Here is a 17,787-nt window from a genome sequence, read left to right as displayed (position 1 = left end):
CAGGGAGCACATAGTAGAAAAGCTGTTCATATCAAGGAGGCTGGGAAGCAAGGGTGTGGGAGAGGGTTCCAATATCTCCTTCAAGGGAATGCTCCAGTGACCTAAGTTCCTTCCACTAGGCTATGCCTCTTAAAGGTTCTACCTCTCCTAATAATGCCAAGGTGAGGACCAAGCCTTCTGGGGACATTCTACACTCAAACTATAGTGAAGTCCTTTTCTAAGTCCCAAACCGTAGCTGATACTTAAAAAAAAAAAAAAAAAAGCAGCAGCAAATACAATGTTTATTATTCTCTGACTAAAGTGTAGTTGATACTTTGGGATCACTATTGGAACAATACTCCTTCACTTTCTGTGACACTTATATATTTCAGAGGTAGGATCTAGTTTCAGATAATATACCCTACAGCCCTTACATGTTATGATATTATAAAATAATATGATATTATAGGTGATATGATATTATAAAATCTATCCTACTCTCAGTAAATAATGAGGAAATTACCTGAGAAAAGCTGTGGTATCCAGAATCCCCCAAAGAGAGTTCAAAGATTAAGCCTGTGAGCAAAGTCAATTAGATTTCTTCATTGATTCTCCCTAGATTTAAAAACATTTTTTGTTTTAATTAGTTATACATGACAGTAGACTGCATTTATGTACTGTGATGTATCATATATAGATGGAATAATTTCTAATTTTTCTAGGTGTACATGTTTTCGAATCACATTGGTCATGCAGTCACATATATAAAGCAATAATATCTATTTCATTCTATCCTTTCTATCCCCACATTCCCTTCTCTCCCTCCCTTCACTTCCCTCTACCTAATCTAGTGCCCACCCACTCCCCATTGTAAATTAGCATCCACATATTAGAGGAAACATTTGGCCTTAAGTTTTGTGAGAATGGCTTATTTCACTTAGCACGATATTCTCTAACTCCATATCTATTTACTGGCAAATGGCATAATTTCATTCTTCTTTAAAGCTGAGAAATATACCATTAAATATATATACCACATTTTCTTTATCCATTCATCTGTTGAAGGACACCCAGGTTGGTTACATAGTTTAGTTATTGTGAATTGAACTGCTATAAACATTGACATGGCTGCATCACTATAGTATGCTGTGGGTATAAACCCAGGAGTGGGATACCTGGGTTTAAATGGTGGTTCCATTCCAAGTTTTCTGAGGAATCTTCATACTGCTTTCCAGAGTGATTGTACCAATTTGCCATCCTACCAGCAATGTATGAGTGTACCTTTTTCAACACATCCTCACCAACATTTATTGTTACTTGTATTCTTGTTGATTGCCATTCTGACTGGAGTGAGATGAACTCTTAGTGTAATTTTGATTTGCATTTCTCTAATTGCTAGAGATGTTGAACACTTTTTCATATATTTGATGATTGATGGTATTTCTTCTTCTGTGAAGTGTCCCTTCAAGTCCTTGGCCCTTTATTGATTGGGTTATTTGTTTTTTTTTTTTTTTGGTGTTAAGTTTTTGAGTTCTTTATATATCCTAGAGATTAATGCTTTATTGGAGGTGCCCACGTAAATACAGTTATTTCATACTAGACAAAGGTGACAAAATCATTCACTGGAGAAAAGATAGCCTATTCAACAAATGGTGCTGGCAAAACTGGAAATCTATATGTAGCAAAATGAAATTAAACCTGTCTCTTATCCTGCACAAAAATCAACTCAAAGTGCATCAAAGACTTAGGCATTAGAACAGAGACCCCAATCTTCACCATGTCAGCCTAGGATCTGACTTCCTTAACAAGATCCCTGAAGCACAAGAAGTAAAATCAAGAATCAATAAATTGGATGAATTAAAATTAAAAAGCTTCTTCTCAGCAAAGGAAACAATCAATAATGTGGGGAGAGAGCCTACATATTGGGAGAAAACCATGTGGTCATGCATCTTCCTAGATTTTTATAAATCTCTTTTTGTACAAACATGAATGAATGAACTGATGAAGAATTATAGATGGGGTTTTCTGCATTTTTCTTTAAAGTGTTGATTCTTTTCTATGTTTGGTTTTCCAGATGAAAGGAAATGATTTTCATTTTTTTAAAGCTACCTACTTGCTCTAGGGATGTTAACAAAATGGCACACATAGAACTACTTTTTTACCCTTAACTTACAGCCATGGCTTAGTTTGTATCTAATCATCAGTATTCTCAGAAATTAGTCAAAACACCTATAGAATTACCTTTAAATCTTATGTTACTGTGTGTGGCAAATCTATGTTGTGAAAGGAAACTACTAGTTAATTACATAATTATGAATTGTCATCATTCTCATATTACCATCTACTAGTATACTAACTTTTTGAACATATACAGTTATAATTTTTTAACATCCTTGTCTGCCAATTCTAATATCTGTTGGTTCTGGGTCAATTCCGATTGACATCTCATTAGGAGTCATATTTTCCTGTTTCTTTGCATGCCTGATAATTATGGATGAATTCCAGGCACTCTGATTTTACCTTATTGGGTACCATATATTTTTGTATTCCTACAAATATTCTTAAAGCTTTATTCTGGGAACACAGTCATTTGGAAACAGATCATTGGGTCTTACTTTTAAGATTCGTTAGGTAGGACTATAGTGGTAATCACATTAGGTCTAAATAGTCTCTACTAAGGAGATAAGATGGATCCTTTTGTATACTCTACTGAATGCCCAGAAAATCATGAGGTTTCTAATTCTGGCTAGTGGGAACTGGCACTACTTTTATGTGCCAGGTACTGTTACCTCTACCTCTTTTGGAAGATTCTTTCTCCAGCTTTGGGTAGTTTTCCCACATGCATATGATAACCAGTACTCAGCCCCTATAGATGTCTGAAATATTCCTTCTGTGCAATTTTCTGCTTTCTGGTACTCTGTACTAGAATCTCAGCTGTCTTTGACTTTGGACTCTCAGCTATAGCTCTTTAGCTCAAGGGACCTGCTAGGCTCCACCTTAACTTCTCCTTGATGTGCCGCCAGGGCAATTGTAGTATTCACCTTATTTATTCACCTACTCTCAGGGATCACTCTGCGTAGGGTACTCTAACTAAAGTCCTTATTCAAAGACAGTTTATAGGACATCAACAACAAAATAAAAATATCTATGGAGAGGTTCCAGAAATCTGTCTTAAACCCACTAAATCTTTCCCACTGCCAAATTTTAGGAGATCCTTGAGGATAAGATCTAGTAAAACCGGGCTGGGGTTGGGCTCACTGGCAGAGTACTTGCCCAGCATGTGTGAGACACAGGGTTCAAATCTCAGCAGTGCATAAAATAAAGGTCCATCAACAACTAAATAAAATAAAATAAAAAATATTCCTATTTAAAAAAAAGATCTAGTAAAACTAGATTAAAACTAGTTAAACTTCAAATAGATACTTACTTAAAATCTTTATTGCTTCATTCTAAGTGTTACAAATACATATTAATAATGGCATTTGTTTTCTCTGGATGGACAGAGCATTTGTCTGTCAAGAAGCTGAAGCACTAACAATGGAGAAAAAATGTTTGGATTTTGTGCTTCCTGCCAAAGATGCTCTATCTAATGATATAGGGAGGAACACATTAAGTTAGAACTGTTATTCATGATTTGGATTATCTAAACTTTGCCCTTTAATTGGGATCCCCCATTGTCCACATTACTCTCAATCCTCTAGAAAAACAGAAAAGGTCATAATAGAATTAGAAAGTTATATGTACTAGAGAACTCAAAGTTCTCCAAAAAACTTCCAGAAGCAGATGATCTATAGCATGTGACTGCTAACCTAAGATCCTTAGAACAAGCAGGTGCCTGAGACGGTCGGAACAGGATTCTTTTGTCCTATTCTCTTACATATCCTCATCATACTCTCTTTCACATATTCTTCTGGTCATATTATTTTACTCTGCTCTTTAGTGATTTAGGGTTATATAGTTCTGAGATTTAGTTTTCATGTCTCCCTTACTAATAACAACTATAAGTTTCACTAGTAATGATCATCAATCTACTATAATTTCTTTCTCCCAAGCTATTAATAGCCAATCTAAAAAAAAAATTAAACAAAAGGATGTTACAATAAGTTTATCAATAATGATACTGTTTGATGACAATAAATGAGGAAAAATGTCCTTGTTCTGGATGAGGATATATATATTATTGGCATATATATATGACCATCATGACAATAATCATAGCAATGTGTTTACAATCCATTTACAGTGATCATCTCTCTTGTGTGGTAAATGGGATCTTTTTTCCTTTATGAAATTCAGGATCAAGGCTTTCAGTATCAATAGCCAGGACCAAGGCTAATTTTTCTATTGGACTTTTGGCTAGACTGTTTCAAGACCATTTCTCCCCAATAGCCTCAACTGATTCTATCTCCTTAAGATATATAAAAGATAAGATAAAGAATCCAAAGAAACAGATCTCTTTTTGAGTAATGAATCCTTTGGATGTTAATAGGAATTCAACAACTTAAGGAGATCATCAAAAATATGTTCAATCATTATGGCTGACCCAGTAAACAACAGAACCCACGCCCTGGAGATGTAGCAAATAAGTTAAAAGCCCTTCAATAAATGTCTCAGTTAATTTTTGCTTGCTTTAAACAAAATACCTGAGAATATAAATTTATAAAAACCAGAAATTTATTTCTCACAGTTTTGCAGCCTTGGAAGTCCAAAAACATGGTGTTGGCAGGTTAGGCATCTGGTAAGAATCCTATTCCCTGCTTCCAAGATGGTGCCTTGTTGCTGATGTCCTCTGTAAGGGCTCAATGCTCTGTCATTATATGGGGGAAGGTAGAAAGGCAAAAAAGAACTATGCTAATTACCTCCAGCCTTTTCATGAGGGTTATGCCCTCATTACTTAACCATTTTCCCAAAGGCCCCATCTCTTAATACCACCCCAATGAGGATTAAATTGCAACATGAATTCTGGAGGGGACACATTCACACCATAGCATCAAAGTAATTATAAATAATTAAATAGTCACAATTTTTTTTCTAACCAGAGAGGTTAGAAAATAGTTGTTTAATGTTTGTTGTTCAGTCTGAAATGCTTCTATGGAGCTGCTGTCCTGGGATATGAAGACCAAAAGGGAGAACAAAGAATAAAATGTTCCCACCTTCTGGGAAGAGATTGATTGTTTGAAAGCCATGGTAACAAGCAGTTATCAACACCAATTTTAAACTTGTCCATTAGATCAGTGACAACTTGCTCTAGTGTATATGCTTTTACATGGCTGAACAATGCAGTCTCTCACTTCTGAAAGTCAGACAAACATGGCTCTGAATGCCCATTCAATGAACAATAGTATCACCTAACCAAGTATACATCTATAGATAGTAGAACCTACCCAAGCTTCTGAAAGTCTTCAAATCCTTGAATTCCATGTTCCTCCCAATCCTGTATGAGATAAACAGTGTGCTCTGCTCTGGGAGGAAATAGGCCTGAATAACATAGTTCTCTCTTTTACTATACAGTAAACAGTACATTAAGTTTTACCCTTTTGTTTCAGGTAGTGAGTGGTGGGCTCTTCAACCTTTGACAGTCTTACATTTGATATTTCCATCAAATATATAATTGTATTATATAACAAACTAATTTCCACCAAATTACATAATCATAAACTTCATTTAGGTCTTCATATCAGCAGCTACCATTACTTAAATATTAAAATAGGCATTATACCAACTCATTATATACCTTAGGTCTGCATCACCTAATCCAGCACTCAATATCTGACAAAGTTCAACTTATTAATTAATATTGTAAGGGAAATCTACATTGATCAGGCAGTTTCCTTAAATGGAGCATACTGACATGCTTTTTAAAAAGCTTTCTTTTAATGATCTAGGAAGTTGTAAATATAAACTTTGAGATATGTTATTTAAGAACATAGGTATTAGTCTTATTAAAGACAACACTGGTGATTACTCAGTATAGAAATGTACATGTTTATAAAGCAATGGAAGAGTTTTTACCATTTTCCAGGTGACTTTTTCCAGGAATGATCTACTGGATATGAGACTAGTACTGACTCAAAGTATTATATCATTTAACACCTCACTAAATACTTTTTGATAGAATGTAATAAGAAATAGCCAAATATCATGCAATGGCATTTCCTATTATACAATAAACTAAATTTATTGGGTGGAAAATAGGGAAAGGGACAAAGATAGGGTGGTTCTGTAGTGATTATAAAGGTTTGTAAAACATTAACTAAGGTCCAAAATCTTCAGCCCACATCAAAGACTTCACATTCTTATGACTGTACAAACAGGCCAGCCCTAGTTGTGTGGCTTGCAGAATCATGGAGGTGTAGCTGCACATGAAGAAGTTCCTTTGTCAAGGACATCACTTCCTCTCTACCTCAGAATGATACTTCTTGGGCATGAATCCAAGATTCTGTTTAGCCTCCCATCGATGCAGAGCAGACTGATTAGAAAAATCATGTCTTGTATCTTGATCCTGTTGAAAAGAAAGTACATTTGTCTGTTCTGAGTACAGTGCTTAGCACCTAATGGCCTCTGTGAATGTCACTTAATTCATCTGGTAAGGTGGTCCTAACCTAGACATTAGAAATAAGGTATAACTTATTTTTTTAAATACTTATTTTTTAGTTTTAGGTGGATACAATATCTTCCTTACATTTATGTGGTGCTAAGGATCAAACCCAGTGCCTCATGCATGGTAGGTGAGCACTCTACCGTTGAGTCACAATCCTAGCCCCTAACTTATTTTTATTATCATTGTAGTTATATATAATATTGGGGTTCATTTTTATATAATTATAAAACATAGAATATAATTTATTCCACATCAGTCCCCAGTACATCCCCTGTCTGCCTCCCTCCTCCCTCTCCCTGTTCCCTTTCCTCTACTCTACTAGGCTTTCTTCTATTTATTTATAGTTTGTTTTAAATTAGTACATTATAGATACACATAAAGGTGAAATTCACTATGGTATATTCATACAGGAGAGTTTGGTCAGACTTATTCCACCATTCCTCTCTTTGGAGAAAAAAATCAGTTCGTTGGTTTATTAGAAGTAGTTTAAAGAAATCTAAAGATTAATAAAAGAGTAGCTAGATGATATAAGACTTCTGTAATTTGAAGTTTGAGAAGGTATAAACTTGAAATTGTTTAAGGCATCTTAACCTTACCTCTTCTAGCCATATGTCTTCCCGGGGAAGCCTCTGCAACCGATTTTTTGTCAATTCAAGTTGCAGGCCATCAAACTTGCACTGAAACCAGCGGTGAGCTTCTTGCAGGTTAGCTGTTATCTGAATACAGGTTTTTTTTTTTTTTTTCTATTAGTTTTACAGACTTTTACCTAGATAAAGACCTAAGTTCTGACTGCAAGGTCCTTGTAAACTATTCATACATACAATACGTTTAACAACCGATTAAATAAGAGTAATTTCTAAATGAGGGTTAAAGGAATGCATACAGGCTCACTGCTCTTCATGCACTTGTTAATGTTTCCAGGACATCCCTCACCTGAATCTGGATTTCCCTCACCTAGCAAGGTATCTGACACAGAGTAAGTCCTCAAGAAGTATGCACTGCTGTCTACCTATCGCAGATTAGTTAGGTCAGTATAGGGGGCACACTATAGGAAGCTAAGAAAACTGAACTCAGTGTTATTTAACTTTTAGAAACTACAAAGCTAAGATGTCTTCCAGGTCCGTTTGTGCATCTTGATAACAACTATAATTCCACTTTTCCCAAACCAAACTTCTCTTTCTCTAGCATCTACCAGGAATGGAAGAAAAGGTACTTGAAATAGCTTTGTATAAGACATCTATTGTATGATGAATGAGAAGGAGCTAACACTCAGAGATATCTACTAGAATAAAATAATTATTGTGTGGATGTGGTAACTGATAGGGAAGTTGCCTAAGTGCACTAGTCAGTGTCATAGTTGGCACTCAAACTCGGGTCTCTCAGAGTACATACTATTCCTAATATACCATTCTACAAATCATGTTGTATTCAGTGGCTACAAGAGGAACAATGATAAAATGACAGCAGTGATACTTTAAAAATGTCTGTTTTCTAAATCTAGAAAATAAAGGGTGGTTGTGGGAGAACTATAACCTCAAAGAGCCTTCCTAGATCTAAAAATGTATGATTTAAAACACTTTCAAATAGGCCAATTTAAGTTTATTTTTAATTTGTTCTTTTTAGTTATATGTGACAATAGAATTTATTTTTATATAGTTACACAAGCATAGAATAATATCTTATTCTAAATAGGATGTATACAATGTTCAGATTCACTGTGGTGTATTTACATATGAACATAGGAAAGTTATGTCAGATTCATTTCACTGTCTTCTCTATTCCTATCTACCCTCCTTCTCTTCATTCCCCTTTATCTAATCCAATGAACTTCATTCATTCTTTCCCTACCCACCCACCATATTGTGGTTAGCACCCATATATAACAGAGACCATTCAATCTTTGATTTTTTGAGATTGTCTTATTTCATTTAGCATGATAGTATCCAGATTCATCCATTTACTGGCAAATGCAATAATTTAATTCTTCTTTATGGCTGAGTAATATTCTATTGTATATACACTATAATTTCTTTATCCATTCATCTGTTGATGGGCATCTAGGTTGGTTCCATAGCACAGCTATTGTAAATTGAGCTGCTACAAATGTTGATATGGCTGTGTCACTATAGTATGCTGATTTTAACTCCTTTGTATTTATACTAAGGAGTGAGATAACTGGGTCAAATGGTGGTTCCATTCAAAGTTGAGGAATCTCCATACTGCTTTCCAGAGTGGTTGTACTAATTTACAGACTCGCCAACAATTTATGAGTGTATCCTTTCCACCAAATCCTCACCAACATTTATTGTTACTTGTATTCTTGAAAATTGCTGTTCTGTTTGGAGTTAAGGTTAAAACAGGATAGTTTTACTTTACATTGCTAGAGATGTTGAACATCTCTTGTTTACATACGTTTGTTGACTATATTTCTTCTTTTGAGAAGTGTCTATCATCCATTCATCATTCAATAGCATATTTTTTAGTATCAAGGTGTTTGAGTAGCTTCTTTTTTATTTTATCGTTGATTTCTAATTTTATTCTATTATGATTTGATAGAATGCAAGGTATTTTGTGTGTGTGTGTGTGTGTGTGCATGTGTGTGTTTATTAAGAGTTGCTCTGTGGCCTAAGATAGTCTATTTTAGAGAATGATCCATGTTCTGCTGAGAAGTATGGTCAGTCACTGATGAATGAATATATGTCTTGTAAGTCTAAATTATTAATCGAATTATTCAGTTCTCTAGCTTCTTTATTACTTTTTAAAAATAATATCTATTTAGTGATGAGAGAGGCCTGCTAATGTCATTAAGCATTGTGTTGTTGTCTATTTGATTCTTGATATTGAGAAGAGTTTCATGTATACAGATGTTCCATTGTTTGGGGCATAAATATTTATGACTGGTATGTCTTATTGATGTGTAATTTCATTAAGCAGTATGAAATGACCTTCTTTGTGGCTTCTGATTAATTTTGGCTTGAAGACTTCTTTAACTGATATGAGAATAGAAACCTCTGTTTGTTTATAAGATCCATGTGAATGATATGTTTTTTCCCATCCTTTCGCCTTCAGTCTGTGGACGTCTTTGCTTATGAAGTCATTCTCTTGGAGACAGCATATTGCTGAGTCTTATTTTTTAATCCAATCTTCCAGCTTACATCTTTTGATTGATGAGCTTAGGCCATTTACATTCAATGTTATTATTGAGGGATGATTTTTACTCCTGTAATTTTATTTCTAATTTTTAATTGTATTAGTTTCCTCCTTGGATCAACTATTCTTCTAGCATACTTCCTCCATATGCTGGTTTATAATTTTATTTTTCATTTCTTCTTCATGAAATATTTTATTCATGCTTGTAGTGTAGGCTTTGTAGTTGTGACTCCTTTTGTTTATTGTGCAAAGTTTTTACTTCATCTTCAATTCTGAAGCTTCATTTTGCTGGGTGAATATTCCATATTCGTCTCCATATTGAGCTTGATACATATTATTCTAAGACCTCCTAGCTTTGAGAGGTGTAGGTTGAGAAATCAGCTGAGATCTGAATTGCTTTATGCTTGAATGTGACCTGTTGTTTCTCTATAGTAGCTTTAAAATTCTATCCTGATTCTGTATATTAGTCATTTTCATAATAATGTGCCTCGGTGTGAGTCTGTTGTAATTTTATACACATGGAGTCCTGTTTGCCTCCTTCATTTGATTTCCCATTTATTCTTAAAATGAGTTGGGAAATTTTCTGATGTTATTTCATTAAAAATATTGTGCATTCCTTTAGTTTGTATTTTAGAGCCATCATCTATTCCAATGATTCTTAAATTTGGCCTTTTCATGTTATCTTGTATTTTCTGAAAATTCTGTTCATAGTCTCCTAACATTTTTTCATAGGCAACTTTATTTTCAAGACTACATATTTTGTCTTAGTTGTCTGAAACTCTGTCTTTCAAGTAGTCTAATCTATTGGTGATGCTTTCCATTGAATTTTTAATTTGGCTTATTGATTTCTTCATTTTGAGGATTTCCATTTGATTCTTTTTCAGAATCTCTCTTTATTGAAGTGATCTTTCACTTCCTGTATTTTATCTCTGATTTCATTCCCTACATCATCTTTTACTTTGCAAATCAGTTTAGTTATAAACTTTCTAAATTTTTTTCTGTGACATTTCCCCCACTGTGTTATAGTGGATTCTCATATTGAGGTATTTTGTATTGGGATGGTTTGTTCCCTCGCTTTTTCACTTTGTTTGTGTGTTTACCCATTTATCAGTATGAACTGGAGGTGGCAGAGTTCCTACCTTATGAACTCAGTATCCCTGAAGGTTTCTAGCACCTCATGGTTTAGGGGGACACAAATAATAACAACCACCAATGTAAACAATATATAGCATTAAACTAAAAACTTAGTACCTATTATGACATCTACCATGTTAATTGGTATAATAGGCAATTACCAAAATTAAAACGATAAGTTTGCGAAAGGCTTTGCTATTTCAAAAGTGAACAGAAAGAATGTTGAAGAGATATAGGATGTGATTATGAGGGAGGAGCAAAGAAAGTAGAAATAAAAAATTAAAGGAAGAGTAAAAGAGAGAGCAATAGAATTTGGCTGTTAGCCAAAGAAAAGAGAAAGAAAGTAAAGAGAAATAGACAAGGAAAAAAAAGAAACTAACCCAAAACATACTAATCAAAAACCCTACCCCTCAAAAGACAGTCATGAAAAATAACTACCTTCAAAAAATGCTATAAATGAGAAAAGGGACAAATATAAATGTCCATGAATAATTTAGTACACAAGCAAACAATAAAAAAAAGTTCTTGATGAAAACTTAAGGAATTGTTTCTATTGTGGTGGTTAAAAATCGTCAATGAGAATATATGTTTGTTGACTGTTCCCAAATGTCTTTCTTTCCATATGTACCACGCACAAGAATGCTAGCATACTAGCTGCAAATCCTCGCCTCTTTTTGTGTTGCTCATCTAGTTGCCAGTTGGAGTTCAAAAATTCTTGGCTTCCCTTGTGGCAGTATGAGGTGGAGTGGGTTGAAGAGTGCTGTTCTCCACTCTCACGATGGGATCACTGTAGAATTCTGTGAGAGGAGTTCCTATCGATGGAGGTCCTGAAGGTAGGGCTTAGGTCTAGTTAGGCCCCAGGTGCTACACTGAATGGTGATTGGTCTGAGAATTTTAAATCAGAACACCTCCAGGGTCTGGCAGCTGCTGATCCATGCTGGGAGAATGAACCCCAGGAGTCTCCCCTGGGCCACACTTATGCAGTGGAGGAGCCAATCCTGCACCACCTATGCCACATGCAGATTTCACCCTTTCTGGCCTTGGGCTCAGTCCCCAAGCACAGTCACTCCTGCCCATCTGAATTTCCTGCCCACCCCAGCTGATCCTGCAAGTCAATAGACTCAAAGAGGGAGAGGGACCCAGAATCTCTCAGGTTTCAACAACCTGAATTCCCCCAGGTAAAACATTCTCGAGGCCTGAATTTCTCCTGGTCTCCTAGGCACACTCTTGAGTCATGTGGTAGGCATCAGGCAAGCCTGACTTTCAGACCCAGCTCAGATTTTCCAGGTCCAGGCTCCTAGATTTGCTCCCATAGCTTCCAGCCACCACAGCACAGTGAAAAGATGGCTCCTGCCTTGGCTCTCTGTGGACCACCAGGAGACACACAGCATCTTTGTCACACAAGGCTAATAGTGTGGCACACTTTTGGATCAGTCTGCCAGTGTCCTTGATCTCTGATTTCTCCATACCAAGACACACCACTGTGCCACCTGAAATGCAGGTTCTCTTAGTTCCCTTCCCTGCTTTGCCCACAGTGTATTAGCTCTGGCAGCCACTAGCACTGGCAGGGCTTTCTTCTTTTATTTTATTATATCCAACCTTCTGAGTCTCCAAGCTGTTCTGAGAGTCCAGCATTAAATCCCAGTAAAATCCCTCTTTCACCCACCTCACTGAGCTATTTATCTGCTATCTTGGTCTCACACCACAGAGTAGCTTGGAAAGCAACCTTGTTTCCTCTGCAATCTTCCCAGTCCTCCCCCAATTTACGTTTAGAACAGAGAAAGCAAATTCACATATTAGGACATACTTTATGCTTCTAGTTATTGATATAACAAAGAATTTCCAATTTTCTTAATTCAAGTCAAATAATGCAGTAAAATCAACACACATGGTGTTCTTCCCTTATATTTAGTGGTCAAAACTTAGAGACTTCAACATTCAATTAATATCTTAGTATTCTATTACCTATTATCAAGACATAGACTCTTAATCTAAAAACTACTTATTTTTTACAATAGAGACTTTACTTAGTAAATTATTGGTTCTTGCCTGTTGTACTCATGACAACTGATGAACTCACTTGTGTGTTTCAAGGCTATTGTCTAAGTCTTTATGGCTATGGGCTGGCTCACCTGTTCTGATTCCACACTGGCTTCTTTCAATTTGTTCTCTGTTGCCTCTTTACATTTCTTCAGGTGTCTAACAGTTTCTCCCAATTCCTGAAGATGTGAGAAAGATTTTTAAAAACATCCAATGTACCATATAAAAGAAGTTTCAAATATGTAATACAGCAACCAAATTATGAAAGTAGTATTTTAGTATTCTATACACTTTTGAATTTCAGGTGCTACCAAAATACAAGATACAAATTTATCACTAGTCTAATTCACACTCTTCAATACGTATATTGTTACAGATTCTGATCTGAATTATGAATTCTGCTGCGAGAAAGTGATTAATGTCTCTTTTCAGAATTGGAGAGATACCTTTCATAGCAGACAATCCCTATTGGAAGACAAGAATTCAATGCTCTCTTGAAGTACCTTTGTAGCAATATAACGTCATACTTTTTTACTAGGTTAGGAATAGCTAAAATTCCTATAATAGCAACAGGTATGCATCTATGTTATAGGGAAGAATCAATGGGTATATGTTTCCTAAAGACTATGAAATCCACTTCAGAAGTCTGACTACTTAGTAACTGATATTTTAAAAATGTGAACTCTAGCTTTTCTTTAAAAGTAAACACTTATTAAATTGAAAATGGAAAACATTTGCCATATTCCAAGCTCAGGCTTCTTCCTAGGTATTACTCTTCTAAGAACTTAACTAAGATGAACAAATTTTAAATATGTTTTCTACTACCGAATCTAGAAAACCTAGATGCTATAATGCTGGTTTTAGGCACAGGCCATCTGCTCATAATCTTTGAAAAGAATCTTAAGAAACCTTTTACCTGACACCGATTTTCTAATTCCTGCCTCATTTTCTGCTCTGCTATTAGTCGCAGCTCTTGCTGTTTATTCCGTGCTGAAGTTTCATATTGGCTCTTGGCTAACAGCTGCATCTCTTTCTGCAGGTTACTCATTTCAGATACGAATCTCTGGATACTCAATGACTGGCAGAGAACAAATAGGAAGATATTTAGTGTATCTAAGTTGGAATTTTGTAATGAATAGTAAACAGATTGTAGAAATCATCTACCTGTTCATAGTTTTTTTTCTGATATTGATCCTTAATTAGCTCCATTTGCCTCAATTCTGTTTCTATTTGCTGAAAGTAAATGTAGAAATAACATTAAAAAAAAGATGATCAATGGGAAAAGCAGCTTTTTCTTTTTGCCTTTAGATGACAGAATCCCATATGAGAACCAAGGTTTTATAACTTTGGTTCCTGTTGGGCTCTTTCCTATGTGGCTTACTGACCCGCAAAGAGCAAAGTGCAGTACGATCAACACAGAGAAGACAGATGGGGAGCCAGAATGTGACACTGGCAGCTAATAAGAAACCAAACATTTACAGAGATACATCTCCACTAAAATAGAGATGGTCCCACAAAGGCAATTTGCCCACTTCCCAGTTGTGGCTGTAAATTCTCAGAGGATACATGCTCTGTTAAGGCTCTAAAATCTTTCTTTCTTAGACTCCCATGACTGTCTGGATCCTCATAGCACACTAAGAAAGTGAGGGGAGACTTAGGGACATAGAATGTCTCAGACACCTTCATTCTCTCTACATTCTGAGCATTATTCATCTTAGTGGATAAGTGGAGTTTTATTTGGGCCTTTTGATTCTTTATTTTCTCCTTGTTACTGTTCAGTGTTTTTTCCAGCTCTGCAAGTTTCTGCCGCAGCTCTCTGTTGGTTCGGGATACCTCCACTGATCTGAAGTTGGCTTCATCAAGGGCTTTCTTCAGCTTAGGACACAAAGGAAAAAATTGGAACATTTTTAACTACCATTTGGTAAGAGAAGCTTGTTTAGTTTTGTTCTTATATTTTGCTGACTTTTAAAAAGGAGAATAAGCAACATGATAATGATGTTGGAGTAAGCAGATTTATAGAGCAACAGATCAAGTGATTTTCATAATTTTTAATACTAAAGAATAAAATATTTCTTACAATAGATAAAGAACATACATGTATATTCCTTGTTCGCAGTTAAAGAGCATGGCTTTGGAGTCAGACAGACTCCTAAGTTCAACTCTGAGCTTCACTATTTACTATCTGAGTAATTTGGGGCAATTAACTTTCTCAAGCCTCAGGTTCATCAACCTAAAAGTATGAAAAAGATATTCATAAATCTAAATTAAATAATAAAATGTAGAGAAAGAATGTGAAGCCTGGTACACAATAATTATTGCCATGCTATAAGCTCTTCTCTTCTGTCATTTGCAGTCTCATGTCTTGAGAAGTGAAAATAAATTATATGGTAATTTATCATTAAACTTGTCAGCTGTCAACTTCACTGCATATGTTTTTATAATATTGCTTTTTGAAGCCCAAGTCTAGCTCAAAAAACAAGCTGGGCAAACCTATGCTGCGTGACAGAGAGTGTGCCAAAGTGACCAGGAGAAAAATCAAGCATGGATAGAGGTTTACACAGGGTAATACTGGTTGAGGAAACCCACTTGGCTTCCCTCTCCCCTTCTAATCATGCTGCTTTCAGGACCCACTGGGAAGAGAAATGCCTGACCAGGAATTCAAAAGAGTAGAGGTGGGAGAGATTGAATTTGGAGACTGAATCTGAGACCAGGAATTGTGAGGTATGCAGGCAATATAGTGGGCTAAGAACAGGCTCCTACACTACACGAATAGAACCCAAAAGACATTCCAGGGATGCAATCTTCCAGCATGGCATGGCAATTGCTGGGCACTGGAGGTGTGCTGACTTAAAATCTCCAGACCAACTGGCATTCAGCAAAGAGATTGAAGTATACCTAAGTCTATACCCCACCCTCTAGGAGTTACCACTCCTGGATTAACCCTCTCACCCTAGAAACCCCACCCACTTAACTGCTAAGAAGTGAAGCTGAGAAGCGGAAGATGGCGGCGAGGGGAGTGCATTGCCCCCGTGTGCTGCGTCACTGTGTGGGATTATGACGAGTCAGGATGGCTAAAGGCTATCTTGTTAGGAATTTCCAGCAATAGTGGGGTGCTCCGGAACCTGGAGGAAGGATTTCCATCGCACGAGGATCGGCTACGGGGACTCAACAGCGAGAGATGTGTCGCACGGAGGGTAACACTGCTTACTCAGCAAATCGCCCCACGGCTAGAGTCTGCAGCGCACGCTGGGAAACGAGAAGATAGCGACGCAGGGATACAGCGCTGCAGTTTCTGCCAGCCGTGCAAGCACCGTACTCAGTGCTGAATTCTGGGTTCGAGACGGGGGAAGGAAGCGGTCCATTTCGGTTCTCCGCACCGGTCAGACCACAGAGGAGGCCAGCAGCCACCATCTTGGAGAGCTGACGTCACCATCCCCGTTTTCGACTGACCACAGCTCATGCAGCCATAGAACAGGTAATTTCAGGCTGCCATTCACCTGCGGCTTGCAGACAGATTACTCAGGCTCAGTGCCTGAGTGCTTCTTGGAGCCTGCTCTTATCAGAGCATACACCGAGCACGGAGCGGCCGAGTTCCGGCTCCCGGAACTGCCCTGGCCCAGGGCTAAGGAGCCCGCGGAAACTGCTTCTTGGAGCCTGCTCTTATCAGAGCATACACCAAGCATGGAGCGGCCGAGTTCCGGCTCCCGGAACTGCCCTGGCCCAGGTCTAAGGAGCCGGCGGAATCTGCTTCTCGGTCTGGGTCCTGCTGAGGGCCGGTCAGGACTCACCCGTTGCTTTGGTTACCCGGCAAAGGGAACGAAATGCTGCCATTCGCATAGGATACCAACATGGCAGAGATCTGATGTCATCAGAAAGCGGTGGAGGAGAGAACTTCATCAATACCAGCGGCGACAGAAACAGTTGGCATCCTGGTAGGGAGGGTGAGGCACAGACACCCGACTCTCTCTCGATTTGTCGTCGAGCCAGAGGGGAGGAGCCGGGCCGCCACCCGCGCCCGGAGCAGGCCCAGTGGCTCGCTGGCGTGGTGATCGAATGACCCCAATTGGAGAGGGGGCGGAGCGGAGCCGCCACCCGCGCCCGCAAGGTGGGCAGACCCGCGACCCAGTGGTACACGGGCGTGGTAGGAGGGGCAGGGCAGAGCCGCCACCCGCGCCTGCAAGGTAAGCAGACCTGCGACAGACTGGTGGGTCAGGCCCAGGGGCCTGCCAGCGTGGTACACACGTCACCCCAACTGGAGTAGGGGCAGAGCAGAGCCTTTGCCTGCTCCAGGATCAGGCCCCACTGGTGTGGTGGTCACGTGACCCCAATTGGAGTGGGGGCGGAGCGGAAACGCCACCCGTGCCAGCAGGGTGAGCAGACCTGCGACCAACCTGCAGATCAGGCCCAGCGGTCCGCAGGCGTGGTAGGAGGGGCAGGGCAGAGCCGCCGCCCGCGCCTGCAAGGTAGGCAGACCTGCGACAGACCGGCGGATCAGGCCCAGGAGCCTGCCGGCGTGGTACACACGTCACCCCAATTGGAGTAGGGGCAGAGCAGAGTCGCCGCCCGGGCCAGGAACAGGTCCAGCGACCTGCCGGTGTGGCAGTCACGACACCCCAATTGGAGTAGGGGCAGAGCAGAGCCGCCACCCGTGCCTGAAAGGTGGGCAGACCTGCGACCGACCAGCGGGACAGGCCCAGTGGCCTGCCGGTGCGACAGACACGTCACCCCATTTGGAGTAGAGGCAGAGCAGAGCCGCCACCCATGCCTGCGGGGAAGGCAGACCTGCAACCGACCGGCGGATCAGGCCCGGTGGCCTGCCGGCGTGGTACACTCGTCACCCCAATTGGAGTAGGGGCAGAACAGAGCCGCCGCCCGTGCCCGGA

At 38.8% G+C, this 17,787-nt stretch overlaps 1 protein-coding gene across 5 annotated transcripts in view; it reads right to left on the bottom strand.

Moving 5' to 3' along the window:
* Window positions 1–848: 848 nt before the first annotated feature.
* The window catches only part of Ccdc150 (coiled-coil domain containing 150), a 127,588-nt gene continuing 110,649 nt past the window's right edge, over window positions 849–17,787 (bottom strand). For 4 of the 5 annotated variants that reach the window (XM_046447626.2, XM_058580343.1, XM_058580342.1 and 1 more), the window contains 6 exons: window positions 14,585–14,779; window positions 14,069–14,137; window positions 13,821–13,982; window positions 12,997–13,083; window positions 7,177–7,296; window positions 849–6,481 (listed from right to left, as the gene is read on the bottom strand). In XM_046447626.2, coding sequence (XP_046303582.1) covers window positions 6,368–6,481; window positions 7,177–7,296; window positions 12,997–13,083; window positions 13,821–13,982; window positions 14,069–14,137; window positions 14,585–14,779 — 747 coding nt within the window. In that variant the 3' untranslated portion in view covers window positions 849–6,367. The remainder of the gene's footprint in view (window positions 6,482–7,176; window positions 7,297–12,996; window positions 13,084–13,820; window positions 13,983–14,068; window positions 14,138–14,584; window positions 14,780–17,787) is intronic. The other variant, XM_058580344.1, reaches the window with a different exon arrangement.

Source organism: Marmota monax, unplaced genomic scaffold (genome assembly GCF_021218885.2).
Source record: "Marmota monax isolate L192 unplaced genomic scaffold, Marmota_monax_Labrador192_F-V1.1 WCK01_AAM20220418_F8-fsc00007, whole genome shotgun sequence".
NCBI lineage: Eukaryota > Metazoa > Chordata > Mammalia > Rodentia > Sciuridae > Marmota > Marmota monax.
This window is presented reverse-complemented; position numbering and strand designations above follow the sequence as displayed.